At 45.9% G+C, this 19,080-nt stretch overlaps 2 protein-coding genes and 1 long non-coding RNA gene across 3 annotated transcripts in view; 2 read left to right on the plus strand and 1 right to left on the minus strand.

Annotated features, from left to right (window-relative positions):
- Positions 1–137: 137 nt before the first annotated feature.
- slc7a10a (solute carrier family 7 member 10a) lies at positions 138–17,359 on the minus strand. The gene is made up of 11 exons (XM_058089433.2): positions 17,137–17,359; positions 9,585–9,789; positions 8,698–8,849; positions 4,981–5,106; positions 3,357–3,510; positions 3,158–3,281; positions 2,047–2,150; positions 1,874–1,970; positions 1,631–1,780; positions 1,255–1,432; positions 138–1,182 (listed from the first exon to the last, which is right to left on the minus strand). Exons 1-11 carry the CDS (start codon positions 17,240–17,242, stop codon positions 1,082–1,084), a joined length of 1,497 nt encoding a protein of 498 aa, XP_057945416.2. The 5' UTR covers positions 17,243–17,359; the 3' UTR covers positions 138–1,081.
- Positions 834–3,886, plus strand: LOC144901591 (uncharacterized). The gene is made up of 3 exons (XR_013629646.1): positions 834–1,002; positions 1,857–1,930; positions 3,101–3,886. It is a non-coding gene; the product is annotated as an uncharacterized LOC144901591 (long non-coding RNA).
- A 410-nt stretch (positions 17,360–17,769) lies between the features above and the next one.
- rhpn2 (rhophilin, Rho GTPase binding protein 2) overlaps positions 17,770–19,080 on the plus strand; it is a 30,106-nt gene continuing 28,795 nt past the window's right edge. Inside the window, exons 1-2 of the mRNA XM_058089328.2 lie at positions 17,770–18,077; positions 18,202–18,381. The gene's annotated coding sequence lies outside the window, so the exon portion shown is untranslated. The remainder of the gene's footprint in view (positions 18,078–18,201; positions 18,382–19,080) is intronic.

Consider the following 19,080-nt stretch of genomic DNA (forward strand, 5'->3'; position numbering starts at 1 on the left):
ACAGCTGATTGTACTTGGTAGTGTTTTTGGTAGTGTCTTGGTAGCTGTGATTCAAAAGTGAACACACGGCTGCTTGAACGTACACAAGGCTAACTCGCTAGCTAGCTAGCCAAGATGGCAGTTCAGCGTTTAAGAGGCTGTAATTATGAAAAAAACATTTGAGGACTCCTTTATTGACAGTGTGCTGCAAAAAATATTGTTAGGTGTCATGTATGAGTCCATTGTGTGATTACAGAAAGTCTTTGGGTTAATTTTTCTTCCGATGTGAGATCTAGCATGTAAGTCATGTACAAATGTTGAGCACCATTAGAGAAGAAGCTGAATGACAGCTGAATGGTAAAAGGTTTATCGTGGACACATTAGCCGAGCCAAGATCTGGCCCTGGCAGTCATTAAGCATAAAATGAATGAGAACCGTTCCTACATAGAAAATATTACACTAAACAAACGTGCCATTTCGTATTAAGGCACATTAGCATTATAATAGCTGCTGGAAGTCAACCTGAGGGGCAGAAAAAAACCTCAGTCCACAACTGATTAGATGTTTTAAAAAAAATGTCAGTCCACATAAATGCATTTGCAGAAACAGCCGGTGGTACCGTGCCCCCCCCCAACTGTAAGGCCATTTTACCCAAAGAGAAACCTGAAGTCATGTAAAGAAAAGGCACAATAAGAGCAAAGTTGGGTCGCATGGGCGTGCACGTATGTGTGGACTGAATGTAAAGACGAACTCGAAGACTTCACCCTGGCTTGGATTTTCCACAAAGCAGTTTTCGTGGGCCAGTGGCCCAAATGCATAGATAAACAGTTCATCTGTAAAAACGTTTGAAAACGCCAAGTTCTACGGCGTGCATAGCTGGAAACTGGAAGCCCTGATATGCGCAGGCGGTGGATGCTGATCCTGTTAGGACTTGGCTCGGGGACCGGAGGTCAGGCCTTGGACTTGGATCAAATGGATGGAGGTCGGGAGTGGCTGCTCGGAAGGATGCTTCTTCTCCCACAGGTATGCATGTCCATGTGTGTGGAAGTCCTTAGAGGGGGGCAATTGAAGGTTGCTGCTTGTTCCTCTTCGACTGTCCCGCTCAGTCTGTAGCTTTGGAGGAAGTGAGGGGCTCAACCTCTGCCGGGTCCTCCTGAGGGAACATGACGTAGCACGCCTTCTGGCCCATGAAGGTGATTTTCTCTGCCGCACAACAGAAGCATTAGCACACTAGGACTGAAATATGGTCACATCCAACAACACAAAAGCAGTCACCTGTTAGCCTGTGAATCCATTTGGGTTTGTTTTTCCACCAAACGCCCACAAAGTAGACGGGGACGCCGGTCAGCATGATGACCATCCCCAGGCCGCAAACCACCGGTTCCGAGTACAGACTGAAGCAGAGCAACACGGCCCAGAACACCATGTAGCTGATTGGGATCAGCAGGTTCACCTGCAGGGGAAAAAAAGGTTCAGTGGATCGATTTTTCATCCACACACTGATCTGTTTGATGCAGTGACAAAGTAAATGGGCAAATATGTCATGTAATTGCCTTTTAGGACAGCAGATGGCGCCCCATATCAATAGTCACCTGAACTGATGAGGGGTTTGTAGTAAAAGAGGAAAAATAGTAGATATTTATTGCTGTACCTTGATGGGACGCATCAAGTTGGGTTTCTTCTTGCGGAGGTAGAGGAGGCCGGCGATGGTGACCCCGTAGGACAGATAGTTAATGAAGGAGACATAATTGATCAAGTTGTGCGTCTCCCCGATGCACAAGATGACGATGGTGGCAAAGCACTGCAGGTCGTAGGGGAGACGTAATAAATGATGTCAGAGCACGATGCAGTGTCCAATCATTGGATTTCTGTTACAGGTGGTGCTGTTACTCACGCAGACCAGCAAGGCGGGGATGGGGGTGCAGCTCTTCAGGTGAATCATAGCCAGCAGGTAAGGCAGGTGACCTTCTCTGGCGCCCGAGAAACACAATCTACACAGACAGAGGCAAAAATGTAGCACAATTATCCTGAGCTAGGTAGAAAGACAGCGTTATTGCTAGCCTTTACCTGGAGGACGTAAACAGATACCCATTGATTCCTCCAAAGGTGGACAGCGCGACAGAGATGGGCATCACCCAGGAGAACATTCCCAGTAGCTTTTCCCCAAAAGTCTGAAAGCAGCGCATGGATCACAATACGTTTACTTGATTGAGCTTTAGGGCTCACTTCCAAATGCGCAAACCTCATTATCTGAAACTTTGGCATGGTTTAACACGAGGATACAACATTCTATCTACATTATAAGTCAGAAAAGTGGAAAAAGCATAATAGGTCCCCTTTAAAGACAGTACACGAGCACCAAACATGATAAAAAATCACCTTCCTCACTTTTTTGCTCTACTTTTGAGAGACAAGATGCTCCAATGCTCACTTTTGAAGATATCTTTCATGCTAACGCCTTTAACCCGCCTCGAGCTATGGTAATAGTAATGGTAATGGTTTTATTTCATTTGAACATGCATCAGATTACAATTGAATGCATCCCATAATCAGTTCCCAGTTCCACATGTCCAAAAGGAGTAGGAAGAAGCAAAGCTTATTAAATCCTACCCCTCCATCTGGTACTTTAACAATCAGTAACTGTTACATTTGTTCACTTCCTGCTTTCCTAATATAGTTTAAGATTTTATTTTATTTTTGTCAGGTGATTTTTATTTTAATTTTATTTTTTTTATTTTTATTGTATATTTTGTTGAGGTGATATGACCATACAGTGACATAATGGGTACCACATATAGCACTATATGTGTATATGGCCCCCACTTTATTTAAAATCATGTTGAAATGACCAGTTGGATGGACCGCAGTGACGGTTATGGAGGAAGGCGCTTGGAACTGCCAACTCTACGACTTCTGGGCGACCTGCCACTGCCACCCTAAAAGCATTGTCAAAAATAGCAAGTTTCATGACCTTTTAGAGATCCAAACCACACAGCAACGAACCGGGCCTTTGTGTCTGTTTGAAGCATTTTAGCGTTCATTGGTCCTCATGAAGGGAGTGACCTCCTTGGAATTAGTGCTGACAACTCCTGTGACTCGTATGCTTTGTGCTTCCAATTAGTCAAAGCACAGACTGGACTCATGTGACCCATCCACTTTAATTTCATGGCCGCCTTACCACCGCCACTGCGTTGGACGCCAGCAGCTCATCCGGGGTCATGGAGGAGAAGTAAGCGATGTTGGTCATGGTGTACACCAGGGTCACCAAGGGAATGGAGATGTAAATGGCACGGGGCAGGTTCCTAATTCAACGGAGATGGAAGACACGGTGACTATGGTTATGGTATGCAGGTCACGTGAAACACATGAGAACGTACTTGCGCGGCTCCACGACTTCCTCTGTGACGTAGTTGAGGAAATTCCAGCCGCTGTAAGCGAAGGAAGCCTGCAGGAAGGCCAAGGCGATCTGGCCCACAGACGGCTCCTGATGGAACTCAAAGGCCGCGCTGGGCACCAGGGCATCATAGTAGCCTGGACACCGGTGACAAGAACATAAGGTCCAACAAGACCAGGCAACACCTCCAAAATAATTGGGGTGTCACGAGACATACCACTCACGAGATCGGGTCCACGGGATGAGACGAGGATTTAACATTAATTTTAAGAAAAGTACAATAAAAAGCATATGACTGCAAAAATGAACTTTTATTTACAATCGAGATTGTTTAAAAGAATAAAGAGGAGAGTTAAAAGGATGGTTGGTTCAGGTCTTCCTTAGTTAGTAGGTGTCCTTTGGCAAGACACATAAAAGAGGTATGCTTTCCTGAGGAAGGCCCAGGGGGCCGAAACATAACCCTAACCCGAGCCGTACCCTTCTGACCCTAAACCTAGCCCTAACCTTCGAGCCCTAACCCTCTAACGCAAACCTAGCCTAGCGCTCTAATCCTGTAACCCTAACCCTAGCTGTACCCCTCTAACCCTAAACGTAGCCCTAACCTTCTAACCCTAACCCCAGCCCTAACCCTCTAACCCAACCCTAGTCCTGTAATCCTGTAACCCTCGCCGTACCTCTCTGACGCTATCCCTAAACCTAGCACTAACCTTCGAACCCAACCCCAGATCTAACCCAACCCTAGCCCTCTAATCCTGTAACCCTAACCCCAGCCCTAACCCTTTAACCCAACTCTAACCCTAACCCCGGCCCTAACCCTCTAACCCAACCCTAACCCTCTAACCCTAGCCCTAACCCTCTAATCCTCTAACCCCAGCCCTACCCCTCTGACCCTTACCCTAGCCCTAACCTTAGCCCTCTGACCCTAGCCCTCTAACCCTAACCTTCTAACCCTAAACTTTGCCCTAATCCTAGCCCTCTAAGCCTAACCCTCTAACCCTAAACCTCGCCCTAGCACTAATCCTCTAACACTAGCCTGAACCCGAACCCTGACTCAAATAAGAGTAACCTTACATTTAAATCATTTTACGCAAATAAAAGTAAAAAAAACAGTTTCACACGTAATCACTCAAGTGAGAGCAGAGTAAAAAAGTAAAAATATAAGTGTAAAATGTAAATTGGACGAAAACGATATTCATACGTCAGTAGGCCTGTCACGATAATGGATGTATTGGCTTTGCAAGCATATTTTTCCCTCCTAATTTTTACTATGTTAACCTTGCATTGCTCTCACTAGGCTCCACTCTTTCGCTGTTTGTGTATGCTAGTGGCCCCGCCTCCCCCACAGTTGCAAAGCGACAAAGAGGTCTCACTCTGAACTCTGTCACTTCCTGCATGGAGGCGAGAGACGAGGAAGCCAGACACACGTGCACGTGGCAATGTATGGAGTCCGGCAAAATGATCACGGTCTCACGACACCCTACGGAATAGTTACGTTGAAACAGCGGTGCAACAGAGCATGGCAACAGCATGACGTTCATACCGTCCCAGAGTGAACCCAACCGTACCGCTCGGTAAAAGGTTCTGATGACGCGTGTGTGTCTCTTTACCTCGGCCGATTTGGACCAGTCCAACCACGATGATGAGACCCAGAGCCAGCAGCTTTCCGATGGTGAACACATCCTGGATCCTGGTGGCCCAACGCACACTGGAGCAGTTCACCCACGTCAGGAACACTGACACACACACACACATTTTTATTGATATTTAACATCTCATGTCTTTGACAGCTGAGGTTTTTTATCATTTTTATCATTTAGCCTTGTGTTGCAAGTAAGTCAACTATTGATATTTTCAGCCTATTCAGCATAAAATGACGCCGAGGTCAAAGGTTTCTGTTTTGTTTTTTGGCAGTGTTGTGTCAGTCAATACACCTCAGACGATTTTCTTCGATCTTTTCGTCCAAAGCAAGAAAGCTGCTGATTTTAAGGCGCTTCATGTTGTGTTTTGTGGGCCCTTTCTCACAAGGGGGTGTTGTGGCGCATCCATCACAGGGCAAAAGTTTTCCTCCCACCACTCAAACGTGGACAAACTGCTTCCGCTGTGAATGTTTGGCAGCGGCTGATGAAGCCCCCCTGGCCCCCCACAGCCCCCCGCCCCCCACACGAATGCGTTTTCTCTCCAGTATTGCTGAAGTGTTCCCCCACTTCAAACCGCCCCCTCCTCACCCTCCAACGCTGACAGGAGGGAGGCGCCGGGTGTCCTTGAACGTGACAGCGCAGGTAAATCTGTGTCCCCGCCGCCACCGCCTCCATTGAGGGCGACCTCCGCAGCGGAATACTAAACTCATCACGGCTTTGACGCCAAACACGTTCTGACCAGAGTCAGAACACATTTCATGGAGGGGGGGGGCTTTGACTTTAGTAACACCTCCTGCCACTTCAGTAACCAGCCTGCTGGATGCATGGCCACAAGAGCCACTTCCTGTATGAAAAGGTCTAATTAAGCAGGTTCGCTTTGTGTTTTTCATCACCAATCGTGCATATTTTTTCTGCTTTTTTTTTTGTGTTTTAGCCATCATCCGCAATCCTAATGTGACACATATGTCTTTCTCTTTTCTGTGCGTTCTAAAGATATAAAAGCAGATAAAAAGACCGACCACATATTCAACCTATAAAGCCTTCTGGAATAATACATGTACTGTGACGTTCACATTAACCAGGCTACAATGACATCATCATTATTTACATTGTTTCGCCGATCCTCACAATGTCTCAGTCTACTACTGAAGGGTTGATGCTCGGTGTAGTGTTTCTATGTTCAGTGCGCCCAGAAAGGAAGTTCCGGTAATGCTTAAAAGGACCAAAATACGCCAAAATATTGTAAGTACCACATGTAAGCATGAATGTACCTGTTTGCACATGGTCGCAGTATGCATATAAAACCATATTGGGTTTTTTTGGAGGCGGTGTGTCCCATTAGGCACTTTTTTAGCAGTTTTTCTAGCTTAAGAACGCGCAGAAAAGAAGAGGATGTGTGTTCATGTCTGCTCATTGTGGATGATGGGCAAAATTGCGTGAAAAAGTGCAGTTTTCCTTTAAGGAATAAATGAAATAGTCAGACCTGCCGCATGACTCGGTGGGTCTCCAGTGTTCCTATTCTTAGAAGAACACAAGCAGCCCACAGCTGGACCGATCTGGTTCACACTCACACACACACACACACACACGCATATAAACATGTACACAAGCTCAGGCTGCTGCTGACTCACTCTTGGTGCTGCTCCACCTTTTTATGCAGCTTATATTTACTGCAGGCTTTATGATGCTGATAATAGTATATGACCGACAGCTCGATCGGAGGCTGGAAATATTAGATGTCACCATCACCAAGCTCAATACCTGCATAGGTCATATTTGAACATTCTTAACTGACATGCAAGTGTATAAATATGTTAGGCTGTGCATGACACACACGCACTCCGCATAAAGTGGGCCCCCGGCCTAATGAGGCTGCGGTTGTAACATTATGCGACCAAAAATAGTTCCTGTACGCGTTGCGACAACACTAACCTGGCCTGACACACATGAACTGTCCTCTGTCCTCACTTCCTTCCTCTGTGGGAACACATGTCCTGGACTTCTTTTCAATTTAAGCAGGGTGTCCACCTTTGCCATGACAATATGCTATCTCGTGGATGCTTCTTCTGGATTAGCATGTGACGGCCACATGACCTCCTGATGCCTGTCAGCTGTTTGGTATTCATTTTGTCTTTCCTGGCCTGACCTCCCTGTGCAGCCTCACAGCTAGCATACTGTCAACAAAAGTCTGGCTTCATCCGAACTTAACCAATATTTATTGTTTTTTCTCACAATCCTGGAACACTGTTCATTAATCAAATAGTCCCTGGGAGGCGTGTTGGCGTAACCTGTATCTGTATTCATCTTCGTCATTCTGAATGTAGCACCAAAACAAATGCGTTTTGGTGCTACTTTCAGAATAACGAAGATGAATACAGATACAGGTGGTCCTCGTGCTACACTTTGTGGTCCCATGTTTTGTTTTTACATACACACCGCCATAAATTATTCATAGTTATCCCTCGCTACATCACCTTTTCTAGTTATTAGTCAAAACTAGGCTGCATGGCGGTAGAGTGGTTAGCGCGCAGACCTCACAGCTAGGAGACTCAGGTTCAGTTCCACCCTCGGCCATCTCTGTGTGGAGTTTGCATGTTCTCCTCGTGCATGTGTGGGTTTTCTCCGGGTACTCCGGTTTACTCCCCCATTCCAAAAACATGCTAGGTTAATTAGCCACTCCAAATTGTCCATAGGTATGAATGTGAGTGTGAATGGTTGTTTGTCTATATGTGCCCTGTGATTGGCTGGCCACCAGTCCAGGGTGTACCCCGCCTCGCCCGAAGACAGCTGGGATAGGCTCCAGCACCCCTGTGACCCTCGTGAGGATAAGCGGTAGAAAATGAATGAATGTCAAAACATATGCTTGCATAAGCAAATTGTATATTATTTGTCCAAATGTCCAAAAATGTCAGAATGAAGAAAATGAGAACTATAATGCATTTAGAAGATATTTATTTAGTGTAATATAGTTGCCGGGTGTTCGCATGGCTAGCAGTCTGTAGTTGACTGACGGATAGGTGGTAGTAGTGTTATTTCAAGATGTGCAGTGAAGCCTGCCCTTTTCCAAAGTGGTGGGCGTAAGTGTGGACAATTATCCCTCTCCAGGGGGGAGGATTATCCTTCATAGCGACACAAAAAGACACAAATGTAAAAGTGTTTCAGCACCTCTTGTGTGAAAAGTGGAGCAAACTGGTGAGATGTTTTGCGTTTGGGGCACATAGACCAGTTCCAGGACCACACATGACTGGGGAGCTTTCATGGAAGCCGTCCAAAAGCATACCGGCTGGATGCCGCATGAAGGCCTCGTGGTGAATCAGCTAAATCCAGTCTTAGCCACTTACTTTCTGACTTGGAATGTTTTGGCACTTAAATCCTTTGCTGTGCTTAAAACATCTCCCTGACCTTTTTCGTGCCGCGGCGGACACTCTGTGATTCTCATGAAGGCGCTTGCATGGGCCGCCCTCCTCGGGTCAGAGCTCAGACATACTAGGCCGCCAGCTTTATGACGACGTGCCCTGCAGGAGCCTTTAAATCCACGCTGGTGAGTGGACATCTGTCATCCTGTTTCCCCAACTTAACAGTCTTCTTCCGTGAACCCAGCCCGGCTATTAGAAACATTTGACTGACAGCTGATATTTAGCCAACCCCGGGTGCCCAAGGTGTCTAACCCAGCTCTGTGGGACTCACGCACGCAGATGGTGGCCAGGAGTCTGGTGGCCACGTAGGGAGGCAGGCAGTTCTGGAAGACGGGCTGCAGGACATAGTTGGCGAAGGTGAGGGCGATGACGGCCAGGGTGGTGGGATACATGATGAGCACGGCGCTCCATAGCAACAGGAAGCTGCGGTGAGGAACAGACGGCTTAGTCCATGAGGTTTTCAAATGCAAACACTGCAAAAAGAGTCAAACGCATTTGAGGATATGGATGAATATGGAAGCAGAAATTTCAAAATTATTTCTAGTACAAGACAAACATTGTCACAAACAACTGATGAAACCCCTCAAGTGGAGTTATACCATTTAGGAAGATTTTGGGACAAATATGTTGTTAAGGTCAGAACCACCATCTTCTCGGTTCAGTCAGCATCCATGTAGCGACATGAGTTTCCATTTTTCTTTGGCTTTTTTGGCATCCCAATGTTACGTTAGTTGTTATTAAAAAAGGTTAAAAGCCCATAACTGGAGAGAGTCATAGCCTGGTTGCCGCTTTCAAGTTATACCACGGTATGAAAGAGGCAGCGTTTCAAAACCACTAAAGTCATACCGTTTCTACTCGGGATGTCCGATATCAGTATAAAAATGTGATATCGGTCGATATTGCTAACAGATTCTTTCCCAATCACGAAACACGAATCAAGTACTGCCAATTCTATTTGACTGAGCACAAGCTCATATTGTGCAACGCATTCCTGCATACGTATGTTGGACGATAAAATGGATAAAAAAGGAAGCCAGGGAGAAAGAAGGATACGGGCAATAGAGTTATGCATGAACTTATGACCAAAGGGGAATTCTCAAATCAAGTAGTCAGTTGTGAACTACAAAAGTACACAATAGGTACTGTGGCACTTCTTACCCTACAAGGCCCCCGAAGATCTCCGTCACATACGAGTAGTCTCCTCCGGACTTGGGTATGGTGACGCCCAGCTCGGCGTAGCACATGGACCCCAGGACGCAGATCCCGCCCCCGCAGACCCACACGATGAGCGACAGCCCCACCGAGCCAGCATGCTCCAGGACTCCCTTAGGGGACACGAAGATGCCCGAGCCGATGATGTTCCCTGAGGAGAGAAACGGAAAGCAGCTTCAACTATTCCATCGTGTTTGCTTTGGGGATTTATTGTGGAGGGGCTTTGCATTATGAGGTGATGGTTGTTCGGGATGCTCTAGATCGGTATGGTGAAGTAGCCTCAACTCTTCTTTGAAGACTTTCTGCAAGACTTTGGAGGTTTTTTGTATTTTGCCCAGACTCCCGCACTGAGCACTGCCAACAGAAAATTGCCTTTCCCAAGGTTTTGCCAGAAAACTGGAAGCGTGTTCACAGTCCAGAATGGCTCACAAAGACGAGTACTGATGTGCAGCATCACTGATTTAGTTTCCGATCCAGTACAGAGTAAAATTGGGGCTGGTATCGGCGATACCAATCCAGTACTTTGTGAAAATTGGCCTCATGTCTCTGGTAAATTTGATCAAGTTGTGTATTTCAGATCATAGCATAAAGATGAATGAATTCCATCAATTATTTATTTAAATCAATTCACGCAGGGCTCTGTTTATGATCGCTCATCGTTTCAACACACAAACATGAGCTCAAATGACTGAAGTATCAAAAATATCCACATTTTTCATTTCAGAGTTGATTTCAAAGCGTATCGACCTTTCAGTATCGATCCGCACATCACAAAAGGCGAGGAATTCAAATTCACAGACAACAAAAACACTCCAACCTCTGATATCGATAGGGGGTGTCCAAAGTGCGGGCTGGGGGCCAAAAGTGGCTTTTTTTTTTTTTTACTATGCACAAAAATGGGAAAAAGAGCAGTAATTTTAAAAACATTTAAAAACATTTCAAGAGACTAAAGTCAAAATATGAATAGAAAAAATAGCATAAAAAAGTCAAAAGCAAACAAAACTAAAAAAAAAGATGGAATTTTGGGTTAAAAGTTAAATGTACTCTAATATAATAAAACAGTAAAAAAACAACACTATCATAATATTACAATGAAATATTTGTAAACTTGTAAAAAAAAAGTTCATACTAATATTGTGCTGTCACCAGTAACACGAAGCTGAGATTCAGGTTGCTTTCAAAAACGTAAAAGAGGCCCCCGCATGCCTCAATATTTCAGTATGTGGCCCCCGGTAGCCAGGAGCCGCTGCCAGGCCAAGGAGGTCCTGCTGCTCAACAGGAAGTGGAAAGAGATGTTTTGCTTTCAGCATAGTAATGGAGTTTCCCCCGAAAACCAGTGGGGGTGCATTTTCACCATTGTGACTTCAATTTATGACCCCGGCCTTCTTTCTTTCCTCGGCTCCCATCGTTCTTGTAAATGGGATGAAATCATTCCACATCGGGGCGCTCCGACTGAATGAAGACAAGACCAGGCTTGCTCCACCTACTGGACACTTTTTGTGGGGATTTCTGGACGCTGTGGAGACAAATACCGTTTCTCACGCCCCCTTTCATTGACTGCCATGTAAGATGTTCTCGTCAATATGAGCCGAGCGAAGTTGGGCGGGACAAACAAATTACAAGTTGGGAGTGCATGGGACTGCAGTATTCAGTACGTTTGCACGGTTTAGTGTGCCAGTCAGTGGGGCTGAGAGGATGTATGGTAAACCTCACGCCGTGGACGCTGAGTTGACAGTCATACTTGACTCTTATACATAGTCCTGTCATGATAATCAATAAACCAATTAATCACACGATTAAAAAAATGAAGTCAATCATTTTGCTGGCCTCAATATATTGACCTGGGTCCGAATCTCCGCTTGGACCAAGAACATGCATGTTAGGTTCGTCGGTGACTCCAAATTGTCCATAGTATGAATGTGAGTGTGAATGATAGTTTGTCTGTGATTGGCTGGCCACCAGTCCAGGGTGTACCCCAGCCTCTCACCCAAAGACAGCTGGGATAGGCTCCAGGGAATGTTCTTGGGATTTGCATACACACTGTGCTGGATTAGTAGTTGCATCCAGACGGAAAGATCAGCAGGTAAAGACGCAATGAACACCTACGTACGTACGGAGACGGAACCATGTGACACAACCAAACTGTAGAAGAAGAAACAAAGCATGCGCATAAGTTCGTCGTCCCCCGGTTTCCAAGGCTCATCTAGACTTCCGACAAAGTCGGCTTTCTACGAGTCATTTTGGAGAATAAGACAACTAACATATCAGGAAAATGTCAAGTAGGTGAGTCGTGTCCATCGAAATATTCAGGTATTATGATGGCTTGGTCAAGGACCTGTGACGCCATCTTTTCTGTATACCAGTGGTCCTGCCGTCTATACAGACATGATGCCATTTTCAGGTCCACCAGAACGCAGTTTCCGTGTGGATCACTAGTTGGCAGTCGGGTGGTGCACTCCCTCCCTCTCAAGACGCGATTGATCAACAATGGACAGATACCCTAATACCCTAATACGTTACATAGCGTGTCTATGAACCGTTCCATGCTGTGTTTTTGTTATGCACCATCAGGGCTACAGTGTTTTGTCAAAGCGCTGTTACCCTCCAAGGAACTCTTCTTGTACCCCTGAGACTTGATAATTGGACCCAGTACCATGGTAACAGTAACCAACAATTATCCCTAAAGGGGCCATTGTAGTGCAGATTGTACAAAGAGAAATGAAAGTTTACCCCTGTGTCTACAAGTAGTAGCCCTAGAGTACTAGGTACTCTACATGGATCAAAGACACCAGACCAGAGACCTCCAGAGAAATATGTCCATAATTCTCTCAGTCATGTAAGCATGCAACTCGTCAGACTGCATTCCTTCTTGCTGAGTCCTGAAGAGCTGGAGAGTGAGTTGCGGGTCTCATTCTGGTCAAATTGCATTGCATCTGCCGTATTAATGCTGATGCGAGGAAAATATGCTAAAAAAAAGCTGCAGTTTTAGGACACCCGCCTTGTTTCCAAAAGTGGATAAGCTCGTTTTCATTTGCGCTGAAGGGGGACTGTTGCCAAACTGGGAAAACGAGATCCCAGGTGGTTCTGGTGAACATATGGTGCGATGCATGAAGACATGAAATAGTCGATTGAAAAGCTGAAAGAAAATCTTCAGCGTCAGACATAAGAAGGCATAGCACAGACACCGACATTTATTAGGGGGACACTCTACTAATTGTTACTTCTACTTATTAGTTGATACTATTTTTCAAAAAGGCGACAAAAATACTGACATGAAAGCACGGTCCTGCTGTGGGCATCTAAAATCCAGCTTGTCACAATCGAAAACTATTCACTTGTATTTCTAAACATATTTTTTTGTTTTTTTTTGTTTTTAATGCATCATGGCCAATTATGCAAATGAGACAACTATCTTGGAAGATATTCACTAACCAGTAGGAGCCCACCATCCAATGCCAAGCACGCAATGGCCGCCTCACCACACACATTATCAGCTGTGCGCGTCCACTAATGATGCAGCATGAGCGAGCATGAACATTCCTCACTGTCACCTTCCATTGTGGAGGCGAGCTGCTTACATAATGCTCAGGGTGTCTTGGTTATGTCATAAAGTTTGGCTCCACTAGCGAGCCATACTGACCAGCCACTGCTTCCGCCTCCGCTGCCTCCACCGTCTCCGCCTTTAAAAACCAGCAGCATAGCTCATACGGAGGGCTCACATTGAGGAAGCCCACCTTGGGGCTCTCGTAACAGGCTCTTTATGTTTAACTGGCGTGTGTGTGACAACATCCGAAACCAGTATAGACCAGCTTTAGGCACCAATGGAAACCCACCACACACACCCACACTTGAATCCCTCAGCCACCTACCTGCCTGAGGGGAAATAGTGGTTTAACTACTTTGTCCTACTTCTGGAAAGCTGCAGCAGCCGTGGTATGTTTGGTTTGGAATATGCTTTGCTGAATGTTTTCATAACTTTGCTGAATGTATCCACTTGGTAGTATATGTAGTCAAAAGTTTGGAGACACCTTCAGTAGCTTGGGAAAGTGTCTCTAAAGCAGTGGTTCTCTATTATTGTCATACGCCCGCTTGAAACTTGAAACTGAAACCAGAGAAATGCAACAAAATGCCACAGAGAGCCAGACTTCCTTATATGGGCGTCCCCGAATACAAGCTGTACAAGATGAGTGGACCAATCCCAGCGCCAGTGGGCGTGACCGTTTTGAAAATCCAAAGAAATACAGCTGGAATAGGTACAGATTCTGGAAGATCTAGAAAGCTTTCTGTGTGGGTTATCATGTGAAGCTGCTCTATAGGACTCTCTGAGTCTTTGATTCCAATAAAATGACGAGAGACGGTAAACATGGCTAATACCGTCTTTGTACACTAACCTTTACACCGTCTTTTCCACTTGCAGCCTCTCCTCCTCCGTATCTCCGCTGGGATCTCCCATCGCTCGGCATAGCAAAGTGGTGCACAAAGCTAACAGCTGCTCCCAACGTAACAAGATGAACATCCATAGCTACACACTTTTGGTTGCTATAGCACCAAAAATCATAAATAAAGCACGATAAAAAACGCCATAGAAGATTTGCAGCTGCTGTAACTAGCTTGCTGGCGCCATCTTGAAACATGACACATCCGCATCAAAACCAGTCTATATCCTAATGAACCATATGCTTGTTTTTTGTATTGTGCTGAAAAGAAATTGCGATATTTAAAAAATATCGATGTATCACCCAGCTCTACTTCATTCATCATATTTGTACCATTACTAGCGATTATTATGCCATGCGGCTTTTTAGAGAGCATTTGGGAGTGTGACACGCTAGCATTAGCATAACTGCTCTGCAGCCCAGGACAATGACTGAAAGGACTTGATGCTTGTCTGTTCTTTCCTGCCCCATCAGGCTGTACACCGTCTTCCTTTATAAAAATAGATGCCAGGGAGGAGGCTTTAGCTGCCAGACGGAGTCATGCTACTTCACACCACTGGCAGACGACTTTTAGTTCCGGACTGAAAAAAAGAATCTGAGATTTGGAGAGTAAATTCGTACATTTCTGAGAATAAATTTGTACATTTATATTTATTTACGAGAAAAAAAATTGTAATATTACTTTTGCTCAAGACCAAAGGTCACATAAGTCCCCCATTTTCATTGGCAATGCCTATACAACGGATTTCCAGAATAAAGTCATCAAGTTTAGCTCAGTTTTAGCTCTGTGACCCTTCAACCATTGCCAATTTCCAAGCATTTGCAGCATGTGAGTAGGCTGCTAGCGCTGCGAAGTAGCATGACTGTGCATGCCGCCTGCACTCCGTCTGGCAGCTAAAGTCACCTCCCTGGCATCTATTTTTATAAAGGAAGACGGCACACATGTACAGCCTAACGGGGCAGGAAAAACCAGACAAGCATCACGTCCTTACAGTAATTGAGCAGAGATGCTAATGCTACCACGTCACACTCCGATTGGCTACGCTAGCACGTGAACTGACACTATTGTTCCCTTGCAGGAGCTGAGTAGCCCCCCCCCCCCCCTCCCCCCCATCCAACAGCAGGAACATTACAATCTGATCTGTGTGGTGGTCCGTCTCCCTCCGGCCCCTTCTAACTTGAGGAACTTGTGGAATTTATTATGAGTGTGTGTGTGTGTGTGTGTGTGTTTGCATGGCTCCGCCCAACTTGTATCTGATTTGCCCCACTTTGGAGCTCTTACGTATTTTCAGAAACCCTCAAAGGGATTACGCTCCATCCTGACGTTTACAGTTGGCAGTGAAGGCAACGCATGTGAAATGTGTATGAAGATATGAAAGGGGGGCGGCGGAGTGCTGAATGTTTAGGTTATGTCGCAGCTCCTCATCGTCCTGAACATTTCTGTCTAAAAATAGCCTGCTTTTAGCCCAACTGTTATTCCATACAGACGTATCACACCAGCCACTGTAAACATGGCAGCCTCTGCATTCAAATTCATTCCAAATAAATATGGAAAAAAGCCAAATAACACCTCTATTCTATTAACCACCTGGCCGAAAACCCTGACAGAAGCAGCTGTGGCTGTAGGCAACCTTCTGACACAGGTTGGAGGTATTAATGCTGACACAAGAGGCTGAGTTTATTTCCAGAGAGAACAGCGCTAGCATGAATTAGCCTGCCATGAGATCATCTCTCTGCACTCAAACACATCATCAGCATTGAGAGTTAGACGTCACTTTTTCAATTTCAACTATGGTGCGTTCAAAGACCACTGGAAATAAATGCTCCCCAATAAAATATCCCTGAGACCAAATCCATCCATCTTATCCCACGTCAGGTCCCGGGGGCAGCAGCCAACAGGGAAGCCCAGACTCTGACTAAGGAGCAGATCCCAAGGGGGTACCCAGGCCAGTTGAGAGACATAGTCTCTCCAACATGTCGTGGGTTTTCCCCAATGCCCCTCCCGGTCTGACGTGCCCTGAACACCTCCCAAGGGCGGCGTCTGGGAAGCATCCTGACCAGATCCCGAGCCACAGCAGCAGTTCTACTCAAAGTTCCTCCCGGATGACAGGGATGCTCACCTTATCTCCACGGGAGAGCCCAGCCACCCAACAGAGAAACATTTGGCCCACTTGAACCCACGATCTTGTCTGTCCAGTCACTACCAAAGCTCTTGACCAAAGTGTAGGAACGTAGTCTAGACACACCATTTCCATGATTTCTTATGAGAAACATTTGACATCCGAACAAACTCCAATGTGACCTGAAACAGATTCTGTCGGTTTACACTAAAACGGTTCACGTTTTGCGGAACATGGGTAGGGAAAAAAAACTGAATCAGGTCTCCAGACCTGAACCTCAGCTGCTAATGGTTTTGTGATTGTTGTGTAACTCCACGGATCGCAACATCTCAGAGGCAGGCGCTAAAGTAAGTGTACTATGTTGAGTCTTTGCCAAGTCCAGTAGAGTGCAGACTCTACTGTAATGTCATGGAGAGTAGTGCTTTGTAGTGGAAGTGTGGTGCAGTGCAGTGTAACACGACTCTCAGCAAAGCAGCCACTTCCTGCACACTTAAAGCATCCACACACACACACACACACACTATGGCTCAATACGGTTTATGTACATTTCCAAACTGACGGACTGAACACACGCACAATGTCCTAATGTTTACAGTCCTTGAAGGTGTACATGAGAAAAAATGAAAAACACATCCAGCCACGTCGGCATGGCCTCTTACTGATGCAACAGTTTCCGCCCAAAACAAAAAGACTGTAGAACCCCCGGCTGGCTCTGTTCGCGCATCCAGACGTCGCCAGCGGATGCCTGATGCGTAAAAGACACCACATTTGTTGTGCGTAAAAGCAATAAATAGTACACAGCGTTCGTGTTTCAAAGTGTGTGTTTAAAAAAAAGTATCTAACGAGACTTTACGAGTCCCGGGGAGATGATAGTGTCATTTGTACAAGAAAAAGTCATAGACTCCACCTTTTGAATAGTTCTACTTCAAGAAAAAAACTCACCGATGATGATTGCGCACGCACTCAAAAGTCCAATTTCTTTTTTCAAAGTCACTCTGTCGTCCTTGGACGACTTTTTGTCCTTCTTCCTCTTCTCCTCGTCCCCCATCTCCGCTGACACTCTTTCCCGCGCCAAGTCCACGTCCACGTCCTGTGCTGTCAACTGGAACCGAGCAGCGCGCTCCAGCCGGCGGACAGCTCTGATATTGCAACGTCCTCCACACTGATGCAGACCTTGGCGACGAGTGCGCATGCGTAGCCAAATCAAGCGCGCCTCTTCTCAGACCCAGCAGTGAGGTGCGTCACGTGACCTGCGCTTTGATTCGTGCAGCTGACTTTTATTTATTTAGTTATATTCATCATGGATATTTTCGTTGGTGTGTGTGTTGGGGGGTTCAATCACCTACCCTGACCAATCGCTAGAGCAGGGGTGGGCAAACTTTTTGACTCGCGGGCCGCATTGATATGACAACATTTACGGGGGGGGGGGGGGGGGGCAGACTATATATTTTACACGTAACAGTCCACAGTCCACCTCTACTATGTAAAGTTACGCTATGTTACCTAATGCTATTTTATTTTATGCTATGGTATGACGCTACGTTGTGTTACTTTACATCCTTATATCGCAGAGTATTCCACCATTTTATATGACTTTAATGAAATACCTGTATCTAGTTTAGCTTATGCTAGGTGTGTTTGGACATGTTAAATTGAGCACACATGCAATGAACCTTTCATCTTCACTCACCTTACCTCTTTCATGTGACGTTATCTCTTCTATATCGTATTCATTGATCTGGAGCGGCGGCCCAAATGGTTTCCTTCCCAGTCAAATCTTGCTGACAACAATTTTTCCAAATGGCTGTAAGAGAGGCGGAACAGACCAGAGGTCGTTAAAGTCCAGGATGTCAACATTTCCAAAACAGAGTGTCTGCACCACTGTAAGAAACATTCTCTCACACACACACACACACACACACACACACTGCAGTTCAAGGAGTTAAGTTGCAGCAGGCGAATGCTAACGAATGCACAATTAACATGGAGGCCGGCCCCCCTCTCCAGAAAGGAGGCCCCGACAAAGAGAGGAGATGCTTTGTGGGCGACAGGAAGGCCGACGGGAACACAGTGGACTTCAGTGTGGCAGCAGGAGGGCACCACCACCATCAACAAGAACGGGAACCACCAAACGCCACCCACCCGTCCACCACAACCTGATGTAAACAAATACATCACAGCAGTGAGGCAAGGCGCTCTCACACACACACACACGGGCTCAGTGGTTTATTACGATGTGGTGAGGCTTTGTTTCAGTGTCACCACTCAGTGCAGGTCAGGCGGGAAATATTCCCATGATTTTACGCCACAAGGAACACAAGGAAACGCTGTCGCTGGGAATCACATTCTCTTGCTAGCTTTCTGTTGGTAGGGCTAGTTTTCCTTTGACGTGCTTACATTGAATTGGAAAAAATCCACTCTAATTATTCTAATTGTAATCATCTCCTATCTGATGTATCGTAATGTCGGATCTGATCACAGGGCGTCCGATCCTACTGCATCGTATCGTATTGTTGATGTGATCATATCTAAGCCAAGGATACCGAATTATATGATCCAATCCTATCTGACTTGGTCTGATCTGATCTTACCATGTCTGATCGTATCGTGTTGTTGGATCTGATCTGATATCACGTACGATATCCATCCATTTTCCGTGCCGCTTATCCTCACTAGGGCCGCAGGGTATGCTGGAGCCTATCCCAGCTCTCAGAGAGGCGGAGTACACCCTGGACTGGTGGCCAGCCAATCACAGGGCACATACAGACAAACAACCATTCACACTCACATTCATACCTATGGACAATTTGGAATTGTCCTGACATGCATGTATTTGGAATGGGGGAGGAAACCGGAGTACCCAAAGTAACCTGGGTCTTCCCGATC

This window comes from Doryrhamphus excisus, linkage group LG13 (assembly GCF_037039965.1).
Source record: "Doryrhamphus excisus strain RoL-2023G ecotype Guam linkage group LG13, RoL_Dexc_Guam_v1.1, whole genome shotgun sequence".
In the NCBI taxonomy this organism is placed as follows: Eukaryota; Metazoa; Chordata; class Actinopteri; order Syngnathiformes; family Syngnathidae; genus Doryrhamphus; species Doryrhamphus excisus.